This window comes from Episyrphus balteatus, chromosome 4 (assembly GCF_945859705.1).
Source record: "Episyrphus balteatus chromosome 4, idEpiBalt1.1, whole genome shotgun sequence".
Classification (NCBI taxonomy): Eukaryota; Metazoa; Arthropoda; class Insecta; order Diptera; family Syrphidae; genus Episyrphus; species Episyrphus balteatus.
Window position 1 is genome coordinate 36,761,575 of NC_079137.1, and position 27,386 is coordinate 36,788,960.

At 31.8% G+C, this 27,386-nt stretch overlaps 2 protein-coding genes across 3 annotated transcripts in view; one reads left to right on the forward strand and one right to left on the reverse strand.

Annotated features, from left to right (window-relative positions):
* Positions 1–25,111, forward strand: part of LOC129920010 (sterol regulatory element-binding protein cleavage-activating protein) — a 35,957-nt gene extending 10,846 nt beyond the window's left edge. Inside the window, exons 1-8 of one of the 2 annotated variants that reach the window (XM_056001161.1) lie at positions 2,871–3,788; positions 15,148–15,471; positions 15,566–15,743; positions 18,031–20,073; positions 22,311–22,479; positions 22,542–22,729; positions 22,798–23,152; positions 24,831–25,111. In XM_056001161.1, coding sequence (XP_055857136.1) covers positions 3,586–3,788; positions 15,148–15,471; positions 15,566–15,743; positions 18,031–20,073; positions 22,311–22,479; positions 22,542–22,729; positions 22,798–23,152; positions 24,831–25,009 — 3,639 coding nt within the window. In that variant the 5' untranslated portion in view covers positions 2,871–3,585 and the 3' untranslated portion in view covers positions 25,010–25,111. Of the gene's footprint in view, positions 1–2,870; positions 3,789–15,147; positions 15,472–15,565; positions 15,744–18,030; positions 20,074–22,310; positions 22,480–22,541; positions 22,730–22,797; positions 23,153–24,830 lie in introns of those variants that run through there. The other variant, XM_056001163.1, reaches the window with a different exon arrangement.
* On the reverse strand, positions 25,060–26,543 carry LOC129920014 (UPF0587 protein CG4646). The gene is made up of 3 exons (XM_056001168.1): positions 26,456–26,543; positions 25,420–25,717; positions 25,060–25,351 (listed from the first exon to the last, which is right to left on the reverse strand). Exons 2-3 carry the CDS (start codon positions 25,670–25,672, stop codon positions 25,113–25,115), a joined length of 492 nt encoding a protein of 163 aa, XP_055857143.1. The 5' UTR covers positions 25,673–25,717; positions 26,456–26,543; the 3' UTR covers positions 25,060–25,112.
* Positions 26,544–27,386: the final 843 nt, after the last annotated feature.

The following is a 27,386-nucleotide window of genomic DNA, read 5'->3' on the forward strand; positions in this document are numbered from 1 at the left end:
AATGTTGCTTTTGTTTTTTTTTTATATTAACTCCGAAGTGGGATGCAAACAAAAATTTTCATATGGCCATGGCATCCATGTTGGATTCAAAAAAATTTTTTTTTCACAAAAAACCAAAAATGATCTGTATATTCTTAGCTACATTTTAAGACCATGACCATTAACATTAGTTGCATCGTTCTTGTGTTATAAGCGTTTGAAGGTAGCCATATTGAATTTTTTTTCGATTTTCTTAAAATCAAATGTGAAAACTTTTTTATTTTTATTTCTAATTTTTCGAAAAAACTTTGGTAATTTTATATACATATCTGTTCAACAATCTTATTAGGATCCATTTAAGACTTTTATCTGAAAAGTGCATTGCGTATATCTCGAGATATTAACATTTTAATGCAACCATGTCAAACAAATTTTTGATTATTTTTTTCTATGAGAGTTTTTTTCAAACCTCGTTTTCTCCGCTTTTTTTTTTTGTTAATATTTTCAGATATTTCTATATGAACACAACAATTAAACTACCTTGGCACTACTGTTTTTATCGAGAGAAAGTAAAATCTGGATAATTATCTGGATTTTTCAAAAATCTATACAGATAAAGTTTTTGTTGTATTTAACACGTAAATTGTTTTGATTTCAAAAATCTCGATGTCGTTTTTTTGCACAAAATCTATATAGATAAACAAAAAAACACACCTATTATTAAGTTATATTGCGCTGATTTTTTATATGAGCTATAATTTTTCGTTTGAAAATATTTAAATTTAATTCAGTCTTTAATTCATTTGGTAGATCATTGAAGGCTTGAAGTCCTTTGTAGAAAAGACTATTCTGACTTGCAGTTGTTCTTGCCATAGTTAGTCTAAAATCTTGATTATTTCTTAAATTAAAGGGTTGCACATTACCAACATAGTTTAACAAACGTGACAAATAAATCGGCATGAGATTGTTTTTTATTTTAAAAACAAATACTAAAACATTCAAAAGGATTCTTTCTCTAACATTTAACCACATCAACACATCCAACATATGACATATAGGTGTATAAATATTGCACTTTAATATGATTCTCATTGCTTTGTTTTGTAGTATTTGGAGTCTATTTAACATACTTTGATTTGACAAGAAGATGACAGATGAACAATATTCAAAATGAGGCTTTATAATTACATTAAATATTTGTATTCCACTTATTGTTGATATGTTTTTACGAATTCGTTTAAGGAGATTTATTTATTTAACAATTTTCTTTTCAATATAATCAATATGTTCATTGAATGCTAACTTATTATCTATGACAACACCAAGATATTTTATATTTGTAATTACTTCAAGGCTTGGCCATACTGGAGGGTATGCGGTAGCGGTACGGGTAGCGGTGAGGGTACTTGTATGAAAAAAATTCCAAACTGACACATCAACGTTCAGGTGTGGAATTTTTTTAGTACAAATATCGTTACCGCTATACCGCATACCCTCCGGTGTGGCCAAGCCTTCAAGATTTTGACCATCAACTACCGCATACCGGTAAGGTATGCGGTAGCGGTACGGGTAATTGTATGAAAAAAATTCCACATCTGAACATTAAAGGCTTGGCCACACCGGAGGGTACGCGGTAGCGGTACGGGTAGCGGCAACGATATTTGTATTAAAAAAATTCCACACCCGAACGTTGATGTGTCAGTTTGGAATTTTTTCCATACAAATACCCGTACCGTTACCTATACCTCTACCGCGTACCCTCTGGTGTGGCCAAGCCTTAAGGCTTGGCCACACCAAAGGGTACATGCGGTACCGCTACCCGTACCGCTACGGCATACCTTCCGGTGTGGTCAAGCGTTTAATCTTCATCTATTTTCTGCTAAAATAGCCAAATATATTCTTCAACCAAAGTTGAACCACAGCCGAAATTGCAAGTCAAATTCCTAAACCATGGCTAAATGAACGACGCTGCTAACATCGTTTTTGTATAAAAAGAAATTAAAACCGGAACGTGGACGTTCAGATGTAAATTTGTTTCAAAGAGAAAAATGCTGTTGGTTGCGTTCTTTTCTTCGGTCACCTTGGTGTGAGACAGGATAAAAGTTACTCCCAAACCAAACTCTGCTGACAGCATTTTTTAATTGAAAAAAATTGCATTTCATAGTCGAGGTGCCAGTTTGGCTTTTTTTATACAAAAAGCTCCTCGGTGATCGTTGGTTTGGGAGAGTCTCAATTCAAACTTTGACTACCACCTGTAGCGCATTTCAACTTTACCAACCCTCAATAATTAAGCCTTAACTACAATGACCTAAAAAGTGAAAAAGTGGGGAACTTAAAAAAGTAAAATTTTTTTATTTCTTTTTAGCAATATTTGTTTTTGAAAAAAAAACTACAAAAATTGCTTGTCAGCTATTACATGGCCTTCCCACTTCGGAGTTAAAATAAAAAAAAACAAAAGCAACATTTTTGACAGACAGCTACCAAAGTATATGTACAGTGGTGCCAAATGTTTGCATGGATTTCAAAAATCCCGATGTCGTTTTTTTGCACAAAATCTATATAGATAAACAAAAAAACACACCTAATATTTGTTTTTGAAAAAAACTACAAAAATTGTTTTTGAAACCAAAAAATAAGCTTTCTGCATCATTATTTTTAATTTTCTCGTCGGAAAAACTGGTTACAAAATGAGTTTGAAAATTTTCACTTTTTGCAAATAGTGGCCCTACAACGGCCATACCTTTAGCAGAAACTTCCCTTTGACTGGATAATTTATACCCTACCCCATGAGTACTTTTTTTATTCCTTCTTTTCTACTCATTTATTGACAGTTCTCTCATTTTACGACATTTCACATTTTTTTTTTCTTTGACCAAATGGATTTCTGCTTTGGTTTTTTATTTTTATTCCCTTTGCAAATTTTCGCGAGTTCGGTGTATTCGATTTTGTTCTGCCTGGGTTCTGCCGTGCTGTGCATTTTGTTTCGATTCTATTTTAATTTTTCACCCAAAAAAGACTAAAATTCCTTCCTGTGTTCGGTAAAAATATTAATATTAATTTATTTATATTGATATTGTGCCACAAAATACACTTGTGCTTTGCATATTTACGCGGCAATAACAGTGATAACGGTAACACGGAAAATAATATAGAAAATACCCATAAGAAAAATAATGATCCAAATCGATGCGTGCAGCAAGGTTATGTTTGATTACAATTATAATAAAATTTGCAATCATAATTATCTGTATGCGGTTTCGCACAATTGAATGTGGCTGACGAAATAACACATCAATAACAAAATCCATAAATAGCTTTTTTTGACATAGACAAAAAATTAATAGAAATCTATTTTTTGAATAAAATGCTTGTGTCGCTGATGCTGCTTATGCGGCAATCCAATATTAATATTTTCTAGCTAATACATACGTAAAATTGAAAAAAAGTAGAAAATATAGTTAAAAAAAACTGTACTGTTTTCCCAGACAACCTATAGAACAAATAAAACAAAATTTACTGTATCGAATTCCAAATCAAATTCGATTAAAAAAAGCCAAAGAGCAATATAATCAAGTAGAGCAAAAAAAGAAATAGTTTTAACTTAACATGACATCGGAGGGGTCAACAAGTAGCAGTAGTTTTAGCGCTGGAGGCGGCAGTGACAGCCGTGTCGTTGGCGGAAAGAAAAAGAAGAAACGCTCCGGACTGCCCGATTCGGTGTCCCAGTGCTATTACAAACACGGGCTCTTCCTGTCTAGCTATCCAACATGTGCCTCAAGTATAGCAATCGTTGCCATATTATTTTCCTGGTAAGTGTGTTAATTTTGAAGTACACTAAACAGAGTACCTAAGTACTAAGAATCTACCTACGCATTAGCATTATTACAATCCATTCAGAATTCAGAAAGAGAATGATGTAACTCTGTGTGTGTTTGTTTTGTTTTACATAAATAATATCAGTAAAAGGTGCTGCTTATTCTAAACAACTAAGCTAACACTTTTAGATTGAAATCGCCATCGTTTATTGATTAGTTTTATACTTATATTCATTCAACGATTTATACGAAAAGATAAATACAATTAGTCGGAAACTTGAATTAAAGTTCAAACAGTAAACTTAGTACTCAACTAAATTTATTCATTAAGTTTATTAAAGAAAAGGTTTTTATACTTAAACAAAAAAATGCAAGTCTTGCGTCGCAGAACATTTGCATTTATAATTTGATTTTGTGGGAAGCATAAACTAGGTGAATTCAATATTGTACGTATGAAATTTATTTACTTAGAATTTTTGTATGACAACATTAAGTTTATTATTGCTTAGTGGTTTTTTTATGGAAAATCGTGTATTTGTTTTGTTAGAAAACCAAAAAGCAAAATAAACATCAAGTAAGGTTCTATATAAATAATGAATTCGTTCTTAACTGCAACGCCAATGTAAAAGTATTTTCATATGTGAACAATCACATAATGAGTTACATGGAAAACTGTATTTGTTGCGAAGATTTCCGTAAAAATATTAGTTTTCCATTTAAAGTCGTTAGCAACAATAATTATATAGTAGGTATAATTTTTCTAAGTTAAAAATATTGATATGTATTATATTACAATGCATTAATAGAATATCAATTATTGAAAAAAAACCTAAATTATGGTAGGAGCAGTTTTCAAAATAGGTTTATTTTATGAAAAGAAGAATAGAATAGAGGTTCTTAAAACATTGTAAACTGAATGTTCTAGCAGTCCGACTTGGTTTGGATTGAAGAACATGTATAGGGTTTATTTTATTCCAAGTTTCTTATAAGAAACAGATTTTTTATTCAGCCATGTTTTTCTTATTAGGACTACCTAAATGCTGGTAAATATTGAGGGGCTAACCCATACAATTAGCCGCGTGCGTTACGTCGAAGTTTTCAACTGACATTCCGATAAATTACACTGCCCAACAATTTTCAACTTTTTATTTATATCAAATTTTATAGATTTGGGTTCAGTTAGCTCAAAAATATTATTGGTTTCTTTCTAGCAGCTCTAGTTTTTGAAATATTTAATTTTTCATATTTGGGGAAATATTCATACTAATTTTTAAGTTTTTCTTATTTTGAGCGTTTATTAAAATTTTCCAGAAAAATTTATACTAAACTCAATGTATTTGGAGTCAGTAAGCCTAAAAATCACATTCATTTTTTTCTAGGAGCTCTATTTTTTTTTAAATATATTAGTTTTCCACATTTTGGTGGTTATTTCGTACTTATTTAAAAGTTATGCTTATTTTAACTGTTTGTTAACATTTTCCAGAAATTTTTGTATCAAACCTAATGTACTTGGGTTCACTAAGCCTAAAAATCACACTAGTTGCTTTCTAGGAGCTCTATTTTTTTATATATTTTAATTTTTCACATTTTTGGGGTAATTTCATACTATTTTTTTTAGATTTTATTATTACAAGCATTTTTAAAAATTTGTATCGAATGTAATGTATTTCGGTTCATTGAGTAAAATAAAAATACAAAAAAAAAATTTAACAAAAAAGAAATTGTATGAATTTCTATGCCTTTTCATGTATGAATAGAGCTGCTACAAAAAAACTAATGTTATTTTTGCAATCAGCACCCTTAATTTAGTAAGAAATGATAAACAACGGTCTGGAAAATTTTTGTGTGTTGGGCAGTGTCATACACGTTCTCATAAGAACGCATGTATTTTTACCGAGCTTCAGTTAAATCCGTCGACGTAACGGATTCTAAGGTATGCATGTGGATGTCATAGAGCTAAAAGACGATATTGACACGAATTAAAGGTAATAAAGGTAATAATATCTGCTTCCCAAATTCACAGGTTTTTCAGTTCAAAGGTTGTCAGTTTTGTAATGCAGTAATAATATCTGCCTTCCAAATTCGAAGGTTTTTCAGTTCAAAGGTTGTCAGTTTTGTAATGCAGCTTGTCAAAGGTTACAAGCTTGTTTTTTCATAAAGTCTAGTTTTTTCGGGTATTGGTCGACCAGTTGCGAAGTTTTTTCACTATAAAATTTAAAAAAAACTGTAATTCTCATTTAAATACAAAACAATCTTTTGTACAAAATTTGATAGTTTCTCATAAAACGACATAATGTAGGTATATGTCAATAATTCAGAGAAAAAGAATCAAAAGGTTGGAAACAGAACTTTTCCGAGTAAAAACTTGAAGTTTGGTCATGTTGCCCGTTTTTAGGTTAGGAGCGTTCTTTACCTCTTTGATCCAGCAAACCTCTAAATTGTGAAAGAAGTCGGATTTAACATTATTTTGACACCATATATCCTTTCATTCCAAAGTTTGCACTTTTGCAGCACACCTTTTTTCTAATTTTTACTCGTATTTAGATAATTTTTTAAATTTTTTGTAAAAAACTATCGACAAATGGCTCAAAAAAACTTTTATGCCAGGTGCTTAGTTTTGATACCAACAAAATTCCTCAACTCGTCGACCAACAAACAAAAAAACAGGACTTTAGCAAACAAATTTTTTTCAAAAATCCAAAAATGTATTTCTTCAAAATTTTATTTTTGATTCATATCCAACCTATATAAATGCATTTGTTTTAAAAATTTTGATAAAATTGAATAAATCGTTTGAGGAAATTCAGAATTTTGAATAAAAAGTCGTGGATATCGTATTCAATATGAAACAAGATTTTATTAAGTTTCCATTGTATGAAAAAACATATTTTTAAAATATGTTAACATTAAAAATAAAAAATCCATTACTTTAAATTTAAAATATTTTAGCCACTATTTACACAACAAATAATTTGTTAGGGTCAGAATCTGAGATAACATACATCAAAATAATGGAAATAATTTCTTTTTTTGGATAAAAATGAGCGTGCACCAGCAATACAGTTTAATCTAGGCTCTAGAGTGTTTAAGGTAATGCTTGCTTTGAATGTTTTAAGAGTGTTAATTATTCCCATCTTTTACTCAAAAAGTCCTAATTCTTTTAAAGTTTTTGGATTGAGGTACCTAAATAAAAAAAATTATACAAATATCATCATATATATTATTACGGTTGTCGAACACCCTTTTCCGGGACTTACACCGAACAGATTTTAATAAATTATATCTTAAAAAAAGGCGAATTTCTGCCGCCAGAATCTGGCAAAATATAAATATATAAATGTTTATAATTTTTAAGAAATCTTAATTTGTTTAAAAAATAATATTCCAACCAAAATGAATTTTAAAATGACTTTTTACCACTTTCCAATGAATCTGGAAATGTTTGACATGGCGTGTTCCTGTTCACATTAGGGGTGTTCGTATATCATTAGTTCGTATCATCAGGGGCGTTCATTAGGCGAGTAAATTCTCCGATTTGCTTAAAAATTCTGATGGTTAACATTTTAAGCATTATTATGTACAAACAAATTGCAGATAAGTTTGGACAAAAATATGAAACCTGTCAAATTTTAGAAGTGGGGATGAAATGCTCTCAGAGAAAGAAAAAATTGTGCAAAAGTACGCAAACTCTTTTAGGACAAAATTATCATTTATTAAAAGAAAAAAAGAAGGCACTAGGTTTTGAAAGATTTCAGACTTTTGTCCGAAGAAATTTTTGGGCAGAAATTTGCAAGAGGGGCTCTCTTTTTTGTAAAAAAAAAACTACACAGTTTCAGTCTAATCAAACAGGAATTGGGTTAAAAAAAAGTTGAAAAAAGGAGAATTATTTCTGTTTTAGGCAGTACCTAAACAGCCCTGTTACATGTAACATTAGTTATACATTTTTATTTCTTTTTTGGCACACAAATTGAAAATGCCAACTTTTGAGGTTCTGGGTAGTCAACCTCCGTAAAAAAAAGATCACTCAAAAGTTTTATTTTGTATTTAAGTGCCTTATATCATGTTTTCACTAAAATCCAAATGAGATATTTTCGTAAACTATTTCATTTTGAATGTCAAATGGTTAATGGTAAATTGCTAATCCTCATCGAGATAAAATGGATCGAAAGATTAATTTGAAATTAAAGGCCCCAACCAGAGATACCCAAAAGAGATGAGAAACTTCTGACGTCATACGGGTTTGCCTACAAGCTGCTTTAGACATTTTTGGATAAGTATGCGTGACAAAATATACATTTTTGGCTAAGTATGCGTGAAAAATCGTACATTTTTGATTAGGTGTGCGTAAAAACACCGTGGCTACACTATGTGTGTTTTTCACATTTATTCATGAATACAAAAGAGATTACAACAACACGAAATAAACAAATGGGTTTTGGGGGGTAAAACGTACGAAAGTTTCCCATCTCCTTTGGGTATCTCTGGCCCCAACCCATAGAATCCGTTCCACCCGTTGTGTCAATCAATCCGTTCAAATTGAAGGATGGGACAGAAAGGGGTGACCCAAAGAATACGTTGCATGACGGATTGCTTTTTGACAGCTCACTTTAAATTCCAAGGTGTGTTCGATATTATCTCGATGAATTTGCACTAAGGAAGTTCTGATGCAAGAAATTGTTAACTATTATCGTTGTTCTTTTTTTTTTTAATAAAATAAAATACGCTACTAGACTTTATGTATGTACTTGCTCTTCAGTTAAAAACAATTTTTAATAACAGATTATCATTTGTAGATATGACTTTGGCATAGTAAAATTGAACTCTTCAACAGAATTTTAGTATTTAATTGATAAAATTTATTAGATATATCATTAAATGTTACTTTTATTACATTTTCTTCACAAATAAACAACTAAAGTTCACAATTCATAAAATCAGAAAAGAAAAGAACACAGTTCTTTGTTCTGAAATTCCCCGGTGTGCACTCCGAAACAGAAAATCGAGCTGATCTATTGTTGACAACCAATGTCAAAGGATACGACAGATGAAAAAGTAGAAAGTTGGGCTATTTCTTCCGTCGAATTCGTCAAATACAAATAATTGATTTATTTTATTCATTTATCACATAATACGATATTTTGATAGGAATAATTATATTCCACATAGTGTAGTTCCGATAACCAATGAAAGATACAAAATATTTTGCTTATTTTTTACTTTGGTGTACTTAGCGTAGTTCCTTCAACATCAAGTGCGGTCCTACCTTTATTTTAATTATTCTTTCAGATCATTGAACACTTCTACATAAGATGTTTCCAAAATGATTGGAAAGTGGAAGTGTTCATCGCTGACAGGATCTTTGGAATAAGTTCAGTGGGGAACTTCCAACGATTGTCAGTATAAGAAAATAGTCAAAAGAAAACAGAAAAAAAAATTTACAGCTATAGCTGGGATGGTGAAGACATAAACAAACAAAAGGAGGCGCGAATTGTGATAGAGTTTTGTGAATTTAGTTCGTGTTTTACAAAATAAATATGTAAAATTAATTATTTTTTTTTAATTAATCGGAAATAAAAACTTTAAATTTGAAAACAATCGCGAAATATAAAAGTTTTTGTGGTCAAATGATTTCGAACACACAGTGTTTGTTGTAAGTGTGTGTGACAATATGTTTTTTGTTTACATTTTCCATGCCGAGATATGTCAAATTAGAAAAGGAAAAGACAAAGACAAAGATAGTTTTTGGAATTTCCCTTTATGAAAAAAAAAACACCGCCAGAAACAAAACAATAACAAACGTTTAATGGCGTTTTTAATTGGCAATCCGGAATTGTTCTTCGATTCAGAATCCCAATTTTTTTTATTCCGAAGAATCTGAAGTTTTACATGTGCCACATATATGTGTAATCGCGCCAAACTTCATTTGTTTTTGTACTGCTAACATTTAAATCTATGAATGTGTGAGTGATTCTGCTTCTGATTCTGTTTTTAAAACCAGAAGAGAAATTCTGTTTTTTTGCAGAATCAGAACTGTCAGTTTTGATTTTTGGTTTTTTGTGAAATTTTTTGAATCCAAAATGGATGCCATGCTATGGTTTTTGTTTTTTTTTTTTTTTGTGAAAAAATTTGTTTGCATCCATCATGGATGTAATGGCCTTCCACTGCGGAGTTAATATTAAAAAAACAAAAGCGACTTTTCTGACAGACAGTTTATGTACAGTGGTGCCAAATATTTGCATGGATTTCAAAAATCAATATAGATAAACAAAAAAACACACCTATGGTTTTTTTTCAAGATTTTTTGTAAGTACATATATGTATGAACATATTCCGTAGGAACATTTCATTTGCCAGGAAAAGTCTGGGAAGTGTACCTATGTATGTACATATATAGTATATACATAATGTACATAAGAAAAAGGCCGGAATATTTGAAGGCTCCAGGGGAAAAACAGCACAAGTCCATTCCAACTCATTTCGAGAAAAATGCATTTTTAAATTTTGTTCTCCATACAACTTAGTACTTAAAGCACACAATTTATTTACTTTTTCAGCAAGGCTTAAATTTGTTTTATAAAAGTAAGGATGCCATCAGATAGTGGTCAGTAAATACTACAAAGACCTCATCATTCGTTTATTTTTGACAAAAAGTGGACATGTGCCGTTTTTCCCCTGTACCCTTCATTTGCTCTTTGCGTGCTATAGGGGCGTAAGTGTTGCACCCCTATTACGATTGTCAACTATCAATTCTTTGCCCCTGGGTAAAAAGGACTTACATAAATGATAGTTTACCAGAAAAACCGATTGAAGTTGAAAATCGTTGAATTTTTGAGCATTGATCCTCTTATTTTTATAAGAAAGAGTTACTCTAAATTTATGTTTTTGATACCAAATAAAAGAGCTTATTCTCTTTTCATCAAAACCCGAAAGTGCAATTTTGTGACTTAACCTCTTTGTAGCCGGAAGCAAAGAATTTATAGTTGTTAAAAAAAAAATCGATCTCTTATTTGCTTTGAAAAAAATTTGAAAACGAAGAATGATGCTAACCGTGAAATGTAACTGAAAAGATCCATTAAAAAAATGACCAGTTTTCCCCCATTTCGATTTTAAAACATCAAATTTCAGTATTTATCAACAATCAATTGATAGTTGACAATCGTAATAGGGGTGTTAGGTCCGTTTAGGTACTTCCTAGGCTAAAATATGATAAGTGGCTATTAAAAATGAAAAACTATGAAATCACGTAGGTAGATACGAATTTTAAAATTTCCACTTTTGAATAGCGATATAAAATTTAATGGAGTGTGAATTAAATGGGTCTAAGATAATTTTTGGAAAAGCCCAATACAACAGCAAAGAAAAATCGTCAAAGGAAAAATTGTCGTATGTAAGAATCAGACAGAAACCTTACGTTCAACAATTTTTTTATTGACGATTTAAGTTGGTGAATGCATGATTCAACATCGGTTCAAGTTCTTCAAATTGACCAAGTTTGAGATATTAGTTGCGGCAACCTGTTTGAAATAGAGTTAATTATAAAATGTATGTACAACTTAGGGAACCTAGAATTGCTAAATTTAATGTGCCATATTCATAGCTGTTTAACTTAAACTGGGGCTAATCCAATGTATTTTAAATGGGATAAACAGGAGTTTTTTAGTAATTCTCGACTTTTTAAAAAACACACTCTGCATTTACATTTGTACCTACCTACCTATACTTTCTTTTTATTTAAGCATGCGAGAAGTCTCGCACGGGTAAGCTAGTATGAAATTATTAAAGTAAAAGGTATACCTATAACTTATAAGTATTTAAATAACAAATAATAATTTCTTATACGTTTACTTTCATATTTGCCTATTAGAGGTCAACTTGCGTAGAATAACTATGCGGCAATTTTTAAATAACATCCAAAATACGAGGGTACATTGTTTTTCAAGACCAACAAAATTTTGGTCCTGCGTCAATTTGTCCGTCTTGTGACAACGTTGATTGAAGAAATAGGTGCGACTACGGTCACCCTCGGTCACTAGCTAAAAATCAACATTTTTGATAATTTAGATAATACAATATTTTTTTTATATCAATATTTTTCTATTTTTTTTTTTTTTACTGTGTGTAAAAAAAGCAAAATCCTATTAAATGTTGATATGTTACCTGTTCGAAACGAAATAAACTTAATAAGACTAGTATGGTGAGTAAAATTGGTTACAATTTACCCTGCTGTAGAGGAGGCTACAAATTCATAAAAGTGAAACATTGTTTCAAAAAATGCCACTCAATTCAATGCAATTTCAATGCAAATATCAAAATTTAATCATGCTTATACGTTATTTAAATATCAATCGATTTAGAATAATCTAAATATAAAATTTTGAGTCTAAGAGGTTTAATAATCTCAGTCTTCGATTCAAAGTAACCTATGTTTTGTCATTTTTATATTACCACTAAGCATTTCAATTTTAATCAAAGCTATCGTTTTATAGCTTTTATTTATGACCAAATGCAACAATTCAGTGGCGTAGATAGGGGGGGGATCAGGGGGATATATCCCCCCCCATTGATTGGGATCGATAATTGTACAACATAACCAGTCATGAACAAATAAGTTAAAGAAACACACTCTGAAAAAAAAACGCTATGGATTTCGAGTTTTTGATTAGCTTAAAGGTTATAGATATGGTTTACCAACTCTCGTTGCCATTAAGTCGGAGTTTCAAAGAGTGAATTTAGACTTGGTCCATGCTTTGGATCTCGCCAAAGATTTAAGGGATCAACTAAAAATTAAACGGGCAGAAGACGACTCATTTTCGAAAGTGTTTCTAGATTCCAAAAAAAAAATAACTGAAGTCCTTGACATAGGCTTCAAACATAAGAGAATAGTGAAGCGACAAAAGAATCGTTCGAACCCTTCGGTTCAAAGTACAGAAAAGAATATTTTCGTGTTACTGTTTTCAACCTTTTTCTCGATTTCTAAATAATGGGCCTTGAAGAAAAATTTAGAAACCATGAAAACATACTAGAAAGGATTTTGGTTCTTTCCAAGAATTCTTCGTCTGAAATAGACAAAGCAGCTAAAGAATTTAATGAAACTGTTGAGTTTTACCAAACATTTGGCTGCAGGACAATCTTCTATTCTTCCACCGAGAAAACAAGACCACGTTAAATAGAACAAAAACAATAAGATTTTCTTATGGTTTTCATCCAATAAGGAAATATTATTTTAACAATCGGGTTTTCCTTATTGTTGTAAAATATGCACTTGTAGGGTCTTACCAAGAAAAAAAATACGATCATGGTCGGGGATCGAACTGAAGACCTTAACTCTCTAGTCGCACATCTGCCACCTATACCAACTCACTATAGAAATATTGGTCACAATTTGTGTTCTAGTGCCAAGTTGAAAAATTTGAAATTATGAAATTTTTACTAAATTTCAAAAAGATTTTCTCCATGAAAATAATATTTAATAATTAATTGCTGATTTTAATAAGATTTCTTCATAAAACAGTTCAATAAGAAAATCTGTTAGTTTTTAGGTGGTCCTGGTCATATTTTTCTCTGTGTGAAGAATTAAAAACTCAGAAAAGATATTTTATCAGAAGGAATAATACTTCCTCTATGAACTCATTGAAAGCCCTCGATAGCTGCCCTAAAGAAAGTTTTCCTAGTACCCTTATATATTTTATTAAAGATATAAGTTACACTGCTGGTTTCAACGTCAACCACGGAAAGAACTTTCTCCAATTTAAAGAGAATAAAAACAATACGAAGAAACATTATTAAAACTTTAAAAAAATTTGCGAACTAAATCCATCCCCCCCCTTAGCGAAAAGCTATCTACGCCACTGCAACAATTTAATTGCTATAAACGCTGCACACTTATCACACACTTAAACTACTTTTTATGACATCAAATTATACGTAATTTATACAAGTTTTTCCAATCATTGTTTTTCAATACATATTTTTGATTTAAATCTTATATTGATTATATTATTTATTTATATTGGATTTTTTAAAAAACGAATACATTACTAAGTTTTTACAAGAAACAGGAATTCTTTGTAGAAATATTTCGAAAAAAGTTTCATTGAATTCATTTATTCCATAGTTCATTGAAGGGCAACTTAAAAAAAAAGAAATATAGTAAGTGATTATGTTAAGTACGATAAACAAGGTTTAAGTTCAATGCTCATTACCAAATTGTCATGTACATTTTTTTTATTAGATGAGATTTTCTATTTTTTGAGAATAATGCAAATGCTCAGGTACTAGAAGCATTTCTTATCCTAATGAAGTAAAGCTTCTTACGTTAACTAAACCTCGAATTTCCCTTTTATAAACTTGTTTTCTTTTTTGGTCTTACATGCTATTAGTGTGTTTGCTACATGCTTCTATGTAATTGATTACACTGGTCAACAAAATTAAAGAGAGAAATTTTTTCTTAGCTTTTGGTTATTTGTTTTAAATAAATTTGTAACGGTTTCTAATAAAACTAAATGTTGTCTTTCTAAATCCGTTTAAATCTTTTAAAAATCTCTTATCTTCTTTGAGAAATCTGAAATTGAAATCAACGTGTTTGGTATATCTCATGTTTATTTACTTTTAATTGCGAATCTCGAAAAGTTCTTTGCCAATCGCTTTCAAATTATGACACAACGTTTCATTTACATTCCAGTAAGTTCTTATCTTGTTTTTAACAAGAAAAAAATTATATTTTTCTCACTAGTAATTATTTAGTATAAGTATCTGACACGGTCACGCTTTGATGTATTTCACTGCGATTAACCACCTTCGCAAATATAAAAACTTGTAAGATTCTAAATGGAACGTTGTGTCAAAATTTGAAAGCGATTGGCAAAGAACTTTTCGAGATTCGCAATTAAAAGTAAATAAACATGAGATATACCAAACACGTTGATTTCAATTTCAGATTTCTCAAAGAAGATAAGAGATTTTTAAAAAATTTAAACGGATTTAGAAAGACAACATTTAGTTCTATTAGAAACCGTTACAAATTTATTTAAAACAAATAACCAAAAGCTAAGAAAAAATCTCGAAAACTGGTAAAAAAGCGGCATTTTCCATTTTCTAACGAGATTATCTCAAAAACGTGATGTGGTAGAATTTTTCTGACTTCGGATTCGAGCTCAGCACCCAAAAAACCTATAGAAAAGTTTATCTTAGTGTCTGTAACAAAAACCTTGTTGACCAGTGTTATTTTTGTGTTTTTTGTTTTTTTATTCAAATTATCAAATAGAACTTATTTTCAGATATCCCTTTATATTTAAAAATCCACTACCATTTTATTTTTTGTAAATAGATTTAATCAAACAGAATTTATTTTCAGCTATCCCCTTATAAACATCCCACTACCTGGAACCATACCAACAAAAATCGTCCTGCCATTCGAGGGTAAATATAGTAATCTCTTTGGTGAAGGCGATAAAAATTACTCACTTGTGAATAACATATTCAATGTTAACAACATATCATATGACCCACCTTTTCCCTGGGCGCAAAGTAGCCCCATGCTTTATGTGCAACAAATAACCCTTCGAACTAGCGTGTTTCCATGGACAGACGATATGCAATTAATGGATGCTTTTCGAGCGCCGCTATACGAAGTATTTAAACTTCTTGAAGTTGTACGCAATCATGAGTCAGAAGAGAGGTAAGTTCTTTGAATTTGGTTGTATTACACAAACACGCCTCTTTTATATCAGACATTGGTCTTTAAATGCGAAATTTTAATTCTATTTCCATAGCAAAAAAACCCTCGACCATATTTGCCTTCATGTTGAGAATGTGAAGCGGCGTGCACAAAGCGAACAATTATTTCCCGAATATAATTGTCTGGTGTTGTCGCCGGCAAATTTGTGGGGACAAAACATACACAACTTTACTAAGGATACTAATATATTGAATACTGTCTTTCAATATCATGTAAGTGGTTTCATTCTTTTCTTCTTTTATTATTTTTTTTTTCAATTTCATTGTAATTCAATTAGGAGTGTTTAATTTAGTTTTTTTTTGTCAATAAAGCGGGAGAATGGGGCAAGATGTCTCCCAATTGAATCTTTGCTTTCATTGCTTGTCCCACAATGCGTTTATGTTATGATTTTATTTACTTTTTTTTTCAAATGAAAGTGAATAAGGGAATTCTAACATATTTGTATCTTATCTATGATTCAATATTATTCAGAATTTGTTTTTGTTGTGTCGACGCACAGACATAGTCGTCTAGTTAGGTTTTTTTTTTGTATAGTTTATTGAGCTTCATTTTGCGTGATCTCTTTAATACATAATATACTTTATTGTTCGTTTATTATTATTCGACCACAACAATTCACGAGCTATTAGCATGAGTACCTACATAGGTTTAAAATAAAAAAATAAAATAAAAATCTTGATAAAGATCACAATTTACTACGAAGTTATGTATATATATACCAACGCACACCGGATTTGAATTTTTGTATAATTGACATGAGTCATCATATCAATACAATAAGAAACCTGTCAAGATATTTAAGGAAACAATTCTTTTCATATCAATTATTATATCTTTGAAGTTATATTCTTATGGTGTTAAGTACACGTGAATGTATAGACAAATAGGCGTCTTGAATAGAAAAGGTAGGAATGTTCAAGTTGTTTTAGTAATGTTAAATAATCGTTCAAATGAGTTGGGAGAGCTTAGACCAAAAAAGAAAAAACTACGCATTTATGGTTTGTTCTCTATGAAGTTGGTAATTTGAACAAGTTTTACCGCTAGCTGCTGTAGAAATAATTACTTTGAAAGTATATATGATGTTTTTTATCTTGGGTGTAAAACAAATTATTTCTGTTGATTCGAGAAATATTCTCCAAATGTCCAAAATTCTTAAGTTGGTTTTCAAATTCCATACTTTTTTCAAGATCTACGTTTACATTTTTACGCTATGTCCCAGAGAAAAAAATGTTAGTTAAGCCTTAGCGCAACAAATACATTATGTACGAAAATCTCACGATTTTGTTTTCTTGAACACTGATCAAAAGAATTTCGTTCGGATTCATACATTGTTAAAAACTACAATTATACAATGGAAACTTGCACATTTTTTCATTTTTTTAAGGGTACTACCTCTAGTGAGGCATTGACAAAGCCTCAAAGAATATCAGAAGGTAGGTATCGTGAATAAGTGCACCTCAACGAATCCGTTCGGACTCGGCAGAAAATTGCACATTTCCTCCATTCTTGCCAACCCATTATACGCACACAATAGATATGGTCCAATGTCATACAGTAAAATGTATACAGTAAAATGTTGATTTTTGTTTTACTTTTACGATATAACGATATTTTACTTTTAACGCTTTAATGCCAAAGCTTAAAAAAATGTTTTATTTTCACTTAATCTTTAAGTTCGAGGGTTGGCCAGAAAAACTTGCGGAATGAAGGGGTTGGAGGAGCCATGGAGGAATTTTTCGTATTGTTTGAATATTCATCAGGGAAAATTTTACCAAGTTTGGATAACGGGTCATTAGTTGTTCTGCATTTTTGAGTGACTAAACAAGGACAAACCCTGCAGATTATTATGGACGATTGTGGGTTGGGTTTATTAAACCACCTATCTTTGGAAAGATAGATGGAAATTCAAGATTTGGAAATTCTGTTATAGGTATAATATACATATGTACATATTCCCAAAACTGAAAAAAAGAACATCGAAGAAATAAAATTAATAAGGATAAACTGGTGAAGTCGGCAATTTCTACCTATTTTGAAGAGCTTGACAAAAACAAATTTTTCACGAAATTAATAAGCTTTTTGACCAATGTTAAGAAAGAATATTTTGTTAAGCAAAAATTAAAACATGTTAATAATTTTCTTCCCGGTCATTCACTCCCCTCATAACCTCCCCTCGTGTCTAAAAAAAATGTCATGACTCTTCTTTCAATAAGAACGACCAAATCACGATATCGTGACTTTAAATTTTTTAAAAAGGTATAGCGTTGAACATAGGTTTTTGACATTAACGTTCGTATTTTGATGTGTTAGCAATTTTTTGTTTCAATATAATGTATTATATCCACAACATCGGTTTTGCAAATTTTTTAAGATCTTTATTTGTTTCAACACGTTTAGAACTTGAAAGTTTTATCAATATATATTGGGATATACAAACACATTTAATATATATTTTTCTTCTCAAGAAAATTAATTATTATTATTTTATTTTATTAACAGAATCTTCAAAAATCCAAAGTGTCAACAGCTGAAATGCTTTTTGGACTACCTATGCAAGATACCGGTTTCAAAAGATATCCTCTTCGCTCTAGATCAAGAGTCATACAATATGCCATAACACTTATTCTCAAAAAAAACGACAAAGAGTTCCTAAAATCACTTAAGCAAAAACTCACTACCATGTATGCCATGCACCAAAATACCGCCAACACGGAAGACAAATCATTAATCATGTACATCTTCTATCCGGGAGATTTTAAAATATTCGAATTCGTACCACTGTGCACGGCGTTCGTTCTCCTTTTCACTTACATATACTTTTCCGTCCGAAAAATCGATATGATACGATCAAGATTAATTCTGGCTTTGTGTTCTGTTGTAACTGTTCTTGGAAGTCTCATGATGTCATTGGGATTGTGTTTCTTTTTCGGACTAACCATAAGCTTACAGTCAAAAGATATTTTTCCATATCTTGTCATACTGATTGGGTTGGAGAATTGTCTAGTTATTACAAAAAGTGTTGTCTCCACCGATGAGACATTCGATGTGAAAATAAGAGTGGCTCAAGCTCTAAGCAAAGAAGGCTGGCATATTTCAAAAACTCTACTCACGGAAATCACCATATTAACTATTGGCCTGGCTACTTTTGTTCCGGTTATTCAGGAATTTTGTATATTTGCAATTGTTGGTCTTCTATCAGATTTTCTGCTGCAGATGCTTTTGTTTTCAACAATTCTTGCAATGAACATAAAACGTATTGAGTATACAATGGAAGCCAAGCATTTGCCGAAGATGATGCTAAGCTATTCAGTTGATAGCAAACGTAATGAATTTCGATTTTTCTCAAATACATCTAGTCAACCTGGCAATGTGTTCCATCGTTCCTTATCGCATCCGAAGCTGTCGTTTAATGAAAGTGATTTGCCAAAGCGTCCTACAATCGTCTCGAATGAACAAAAAATACCAAAACGTCTGAAATTGGTTAATTTTTGGGCTAGAACCCGCTTCTTTCAACGTGCCTTTATGGTTTGGATGAGTGTTTGGATAGGATCGATTGTATACAATTCTGGATTCTTGGAGAATTTCTTCGTTATGGATACCAATAGGACAAGTTTTAATCATGAAGATTTTAGTCGAGCAATGGACGCTGTAAAGAGTTCGAGTTTCTTCTCGAATCTTCCTCTACCAAGAAGCAGTAGTCATGTCAATGAAGAAAAGAACACTGAAACGTACTTTGACGGTATAATAAATGTTACAGAACAAATGAGAAAGTTGCAGTACCCAGACTTTGAGTTAAACTACTTCTTGTCGAATTTTCATTGGTCCACCATAATGAAACAGTACAATGTTTCATTGAGTGGACGCTATGTTACCATATTGCCAACAATAAAACTCTCACATGCCATTAAGCCCGATGCAGCTAAACTCGTTCGAAATCCACAAGAGAAAGTTATCCAGAATTTTCAATGGAAAGCATTGGCAGCAGCTCTGGATCCATTGGATTTTAGCGATGACGAAAACAGGGAATCTCCATTGATAACACCTGGTGGAACACCATTTTTTCCAAAAAGTCCAATGGAAATTTTTTTTGCCATATTGCTATGTGCAGTAAGTGTTTTTGTTCTTTGCTATACAATGGTTGTGTTTTATCGTTGTATTTGCACTCGGAACTATGCCGAATGGCGTTCGAGTTGGAACGAATCAGAAGTTTCTCATAAGACAGAACAAATTCTAGAAGCCGTACCGACCCAGATTGCTGGTCACACACATAAGATTGAGTGCCTTGCTTCAGATGGAGTAAATATTGTAAGTTGCTGTTTGAAAGGACAAATCAAAGTTTGGGATGCAAAGAGTGGCGAAAACATGACAACCATCAGTCGAGCTGATATGCAAATTGCAAAGACTTTAGATGACGGACAAGTGGTTAAGAAGCGATTCAATGCTTCCCCAGTTTGGTGTTTAGATTATTTAGACAATTTGATTGCTGTTGGATGTGCTAATGGACGAATTGAACTTTGGGAATCCCCAGCCGGTTGGTTAAAGGTGAGTTAATTTTTTTTTTTATTACGTTATCTTATATTAAGGCCATTAGTTCTGCAATTTGTTCTAAATGTTTATTTGATCTTAAACAACCTTAAATTAAAATACCACAGCATTCATATAACTCGTGATAAGATTTTTCAAGGTTGTGTTGTTTCTCAGCACTCGATTCTATTCTTCTCAAGCATATCTCTATACCTCATTTATTGCAAAACTTTAAATTAGCAAAAAAAAATAACATTCGCGTGAGTGCTGCTATTATTGTTTTGAATGGTTGTTATTTCTAAAATCACTATCGTATCGTCAAGAGCGTGGTTATACATATTTGAGACCCAATTTATTATTTATTTTTATTTAGAAACGCATCTGTGAAGTTTTCCTTATCTATTTATTTTTTTTTATTCTCTTAATCTTGAAATATCGCCCAAATTTTAACCTTGAATTATTAAATGTATTTATAAATTGTTGATGAATGATAGTATTTTTCCATGTTATTTAGTCAGTGATCCTTGAGTTAGGTTAAGCTTTATTTTAATCTTTTTTTTCGTTAATACCTTGACTAGGCATTATCTTGGCGCAGTGCGCTTATCAAGAAAATTCAAGAAAATGCACAAAACAAATCAAACAAAGATAGATAATACTACAAGTTGGCAAGTGATTTGTAATTTGTATAATCAGCATTTTTATAAAAAAAAAGCTAGATATTGAAAAATACAAAATAAGAAACAGTTTCTACCTGAAATTAAACACTTTGGATAATGCCAACGATGAAAAAACTTTTTGTCTTAAGACACCATTTGGGGTGATTATCATCACTTGAAACTCATCTTTTCAAAAATTAACTTTTATATATTGGTTTTGGTCCTAAGCCGTCTTTTTTGTATTTCTTATTGAGCATTCAATTGATAGACTTAAGTTGGATGAACGAAAAATCTTAGTCTTGTTCTTAGATAACATTAACGATGATAATAAAATATTGGAATTTTCGGAGAACTCCTTCACATTTGAACTCACTTTGAATAAAGTTCCATTAATCACATTCCCCATGTAAACAACCAAAGGTTTCTGACACATAGTTTTGGTTCGTTTAAATGTTTAAACTTATTAAGTGAGCCAACGATTAGTTGTAAACAGTGCGGTGGTATCCATTAGTTTAAATTTTTAATTTGATATTTGGTTGCTTCGATAGATTTTAAGGAAAACAGAGAATCATCGATTCGATTTTGAATCGTGAAATTTTAATTTATCTTTATCTTTGTATTTTTTCGCCCAAGATTTTTACGATAACCAATAATTTTCGGGAATGCTTTGGTAATGAGTTCATCCTTAGGCTAGAGTTTCTTGACATTGCTCCACAAATTCGAATTTTTGAGGCATGTGCAGTTTTTAATGTTTCTTTCAATTGTCATATGAATTTATGACTTTTAAGAATTCTTTTATACATTCTACATGTACATTTTCGCTGATGAAATCGCTATAACTGTATCAGGCCGATAACTTTTCAAAACACTTCATAATTTGAAACTAAGAATCGTTATAGCAAACTCCGGGGATGTTTTTTTTGGGAAAACAAATAAATTCGTAACTTACGATGCATGTCCTTGCTAAAAAAGTCTCATTTTTCTATAATGAATTATATAGCATGTTTGTTTTTGAATAACAGATTCTTCTGACGAAAGACAACTGTTATCTTCATCTTTTTAAGAGTTCTTTTAACAAATATCTCTGAATATACTTTGGTTAGGTTCCAAAAAAGTATCAAGCTCTAATTCAAAATGAAACTTAATACATATTATGAAAATACATATGTCCAATTTTACCTTTGGCAATAAATCATAACTGACACACAAAAATGGCTATCATGTCCAACAGAAATGTCAGTCTTTCACGCGAAACAACTATGAACTTTGAAAGTAGACGTCACTAACTTAAAAATCAGACCATATTCATTCATTAGAAAACTCAAGAGGTGTAGCCCTATCTGATCGCATTCGTTATCCCCTAATTATGATCGCTTTGATCCAATGTCCAAAGTTTTGCCAAATATGGCGTGAGCGTAATTTTAATACTGAAAGTAAAATTACATACATATATTTCCGGAAACACTATCCAAACTAGTTTTTGTTTTCACCTATTGACGTGTATTTGTTTTTTTCAAGTTATCTGCCGCGTTGATAAAAAATATTATTTTTTATTTTTGTATTGTATTTCTTATTTATCAATCATGGTTTTAATTTCAGTGCGCTTATCAAGAAGAATCTAAACGAAGTCAAGGCATAACTCACATTCATCTAAGTGGCGACCGCGTAGTTGTGGCTAGGCTATGCGGTCGTATTGATTTTTATCGTCTCGAAACTTATTATAAGGGTAAACAAATAGACTGGGGCTTTACGTCTGCCTATCGAAGAAGTAAGAATCTATCTAATCAAGCAACTTTTTCAATCAAATAATTTGATTTTTTTTAAATAAAGCTCATGTTCGCACTAGTTCAACAGGAAGTATTGGATTAATGCAACGTGAACATGAATTACAAAAGACCACACGTGAAGAAATGAAGTGCACTTTGGATGGGGTACGTCTGGCACACCAACAACCCATAACTTGTATGGAGGTCATAAATGGTTTGGTCTTTACTGGAAGTCAAGATCATACCTTGAAAGTAAGAAAAAATATTTACAATTTATATAGAAACTTTGAAATTAATGGCAAACAATACTTCTTGTCTAGGTTTTTAGTTTAGAAAACTCCGATGTGGAGTACACACTACATGGTCATTGTGGACCAATAACGTGCCTTTTTGTAGACCGCTGGCAGCCAGGAACTGGTGGATCTGGTTCCCAAGATGGTCTACTATGTGTATGGGATCTCTTTACGGGCACTTGTATGTATAACATTCAAGCGCACGATGGCTCAATAAGCTGTTTGGCGTGTGCACCCAGCTATGTAATATCGCTGGGCACAGACGAAAGGATTCGTGTTTGGGAACGATTCCAAGGGAATCTTCTCAATACAATTAATATATCGAATGCTTATTCTAATTTATTAATGTTGACGCCATCTCTCTTGGTTACTAGCAAATTAGGTAAGTACCTACATAAAGATGGGACAGTTAAGTTTTGAAAAACAGATTCTTCATATTAACATGATGCCTTGTCTAATATGATGGTTGAGATTGCAGAACTCGATAAATAGTTCTTCTGTTTAGATTGTCAAACATATATGTTTTGGCTGATGTCTCCAAAAGTTCTTTTTTGCTATTCGGTCGCCAGACCACGTCCATATTAGTCCAGTGCATTTATAATTTCAACCATCCCTAAATTTTTTTTTGCTCATTCCATAGAGAATTGAATGAATATTATAACCGTGATTTTTTGCACTCGTGAAATTTACCTTTGGCCGCCATATTGGATTTTAGTTTTTATTGAATCGGCCCTATTCTGCTATTCGAAAACAAAAAAAGAAAATTTTAATTGTCGAATTCCTTTCAACCACTTGCAGTCGCTACTAAAATCGCTACGAAAGTCAATACTTTTTGGCTGTTTAGGAAATTAAAAAAGGTAGCCATATCTTTTTGTGAATGTATTTGCGTCCAAATGGCCGATGAAAAACAAAAAAAATATACTAAACTTCATAGTAAGAATAAAACTACGTAAAATTTGTTAATTTGTTCACTAAAAATGATTTATATTTCACAAATAAACAAAAATTGTTTCTGGCTCTTCATTCCTTTAAAAAATTTGAATTTGGTTTGAAGTTTCACATTTATCAAAATTGTAGTGTGTGCGAAAATCTGTGTAAATCCGTCGCAAAAATGAGATTTAAAAAGGATCGATCCTTCGGGAAATAGTAGCGATTTTTTTTCATTGGAATTCATTTAAGGAAAAAGTAGCGACTGCAAGTCGACTGCAGATCGAATTTTTGGTTCATTGGAATTCGACATAAGTTTTGTATCAAAATTTTAAAATTTTGAAAAAACATTCCGAGAAAAGATTGCTCACCTTAAAATTCTCTACAACTCTGCTATACAACTTTTCTTTCTATCGCTATAAATATAAAAGTTAAAAAAAAATTTTGCTGTATTTATGGAAGAAAATGGATTTTAGAGACTTTGAAAAACGTTTATCGCCAGTGATAAAGTTACAGAACAAGGGGCCAATACAAGGAAATACTGGCGAAATCCCGTTTCTCTTTCCACCCTTGGTGCTATTGGATGGTAATCTACGATCCTATGAGGGAGTAAGCATACTTCTTCCGCTTAATCTAGATGCTTTAGATTCGATGTCAAACTCGATCGAAATGCTCCATTTCTTGTCAAGCATGCGCTAAGTTCTAAATACATCGCTTGTTATCAATTAACTCAGGTTACCCAGCCCCCTTGAGCTAATTGAACATTTTCGTTCTGGGAAATAAAGACTGAGTTCTTGTGAAAATAATAAAAAATCGTGTGGTCAGGTTGCAGATTGAGGTCATTTCCATATGTCTATACAATTAGATTTCCAATACAAACCATAAATAAAATCACAAACGTGGTTGATTTCACATATCCCTGGCTGAGAATTATAAGGTTGTATGTTTTATGGAAACCCCTGCAAACATACAACTCTATAATTCTCAGCCAGCGATATGTGTTTTGTGTATATTGAAATGGCCTCACTACTGGTTTAAATTTTATATAGAGCATTTGTTTTCAAAACAACACATGAAAGAACTGAATAAAGTCTTTATTGATATTAAAATAATCTTTTCTCTTTTAATTAAAGGTTCCCTCATTGTTTGGGATGTACGAACTGGTGAGCCAGCGAGAGAAGTCAAACTAGACTGTTCAAATTCTCAATTATGTCCAAAAATAATGATGTTAGCTTGTAATTCTGTAATATGTGATTATGGTAATGAAATAAGGGTAGTTAGGTTCCCAATAGTTGCTGATAAATGCAACTAAAAAAAATTCTTTTTAAATAATTTTTAAGTTCTAAGAAAAAAAAAAGAAAATGGTTTTAATAATTTTTTTTTAATAAAATTAAAACATTATTTATAATTTTTATTTATTTCTTTAATTTGATAAATTGAGATGAAAATTCATAAATTCCAACAGAGTTATTATTCTTCTGATCATATTCAACCCAATCATCTTCGGAGAGATCAACATCCTCGAATGTTTGTCCATTTTCGGAAGATTTTACAATCCATCCCGTTCGTGGAGAGAATGCTGTTGGTTCAGCGCCACGGCAGTCAAAGATGACAATGGTTTTTAATTTACCTGAATCTTCTTGAGTATATTTCACTTGGAAGAGAATGAGATAAGATGTCGGATAAAGAATCATTCTTTTTGTAAACAATTGGTGAACTTACCATTAGTCTTTTCCACAATATCAATTGTATTTTCTCTGCTGCACATTTTACATTTCATATAAAAATTGAATCCATCAGGATTACGGGAGTCTTGTTGGGTTCGTTCTGATTCGGTGATATCATGCCATTTGTCTGATTCTTCGCCACAATTTGTGCACTTGATTTTAATGAAGAAGGAATAATTTGGATGGCAAGTTTCTAGTTCATCAACATTTTCTAAGGTTGCATTGATTTGCAGGCCAACACGAACCATTTTTGGTTGATAAATTCTTTTATTTTTAATGAAAATCACAAAAAGAATAGGGGGGTTCACATTGACCAACTTACCGGACAGACCGGTTGTCATTTGGCCTGATGGCCGAATTATATTTTTCGTTCACACTCATCAGACAATTTTCATCAAAACCCATTTTTCAGCTTATTTTTAATGTTTCTTTTGTCTATTCTGCTCTCAAATTAAAGAGAATTGATTATCACTGTCTGCCGGACAGACATGTCGTTTAATTGACTAACATGTCCGTCCGACCACCAAAAAATCAAAATTTTTTGAAAACCATCCGGCAAACCGGACAGTCCGTCGGATGGGTGTTCACATTATCAAAACAGCATCAGATCAGACCAAATGGCGGCTGGTCTGTCCGGTAAGTTAGTCAATAGGGGGGTTCACATTAACCAACTTACCGGACAGACCGATTGTCATTTGGCCTGATGGCCGTTTTATATTTTTCGTTCACACTCATCAGATAATTTTTATCAAAACCCATTTTTCAGCTTATTTTTAATGTATCTTTACCCTATATTGCTCTAAAATTAGAGAGAATGGATTATCACTGTCTGCCGGACAGACATGTCGTTTAATCGACTAACATGTCCGTCCGACCACCAAAAAATCAAAATTTTTTGAAAACCATCCGGCAAACCGGACAGGCTGTCGGATGGGTGTTCACATTATCAAAACAACATCAGATCAGACCAAATGGCGGCTGGTCTGTCCGGTAAGTTGGTCAATGTGAACCCCCCTAATGTGAACCCCCCTAATACGAAAATAAGAAAATATATACTTCTTTTTACCACGGTGGAGTATTTTTTGACAGCCGCTTTGGATTGACGTTTCGATGACAGTTTCTGTTGTGGGGCATTGTTGAGTGGGTATTATTTTAAGGTGCAAACCCAATGGCTGCATGAAGATTAGTAGAAAAAAGCTTTGCAAAACAAAAATGGATTTATCCACTCTAAAAAAAATTGTTTGAACGGCATAACTGAAGAAATCAATAAACGATAACATATTTTTTGTGTTCAAAGATACCAACAATAAAGAAGAACAAATTAATCAATTTAATGAAGAAATGTTTTAAAGAAAACTTGATTTTACAGAGTTTAAACCATGCCAAACCAACGATGACAAACACCAAAAAACGATGCCGACATCATGTTTTTTAGTTACGGACTCCCATAAGACGCTGTGAAACTAAAATTTAAAATCTCTTGCCGGTAGCGATTGATATTGCTCTTTATTTTACAGTTATAGTTGTGTATCACAAATTCGCTAGTAAGATTTACCCATGTAAATGGATCATAATAGCTTACTTATAGCCTGTTTTAACAACAGCCCGATTCTCCCCCACAGTCAAAACTTGAGAGAGTCACAAAAAGAATATATCTTTTGTTAAGATTGCTGTGAGTTGTGACCTGCTCCATAGAAAGAACTTGTGTGACTCTCACTCACTAGTTGTGACTGTGGGTTAGAATTGATCTGTAAATGAGACAATTTCGCAAATAAACTCACGATTTGACATTCTAAATTAAATAATTTCTCAAAATTATCTCATTTGGCAAGTTTTCATTTGGATAAAAAAATTAAATCTTCTTACTCTTCAGAAATTGCTCATGTAACTGGAGGGTAATAAAATTATCAACAACGCCCCACAATTACAAAAAACACATCTACGAGCACTGAAATGACACCT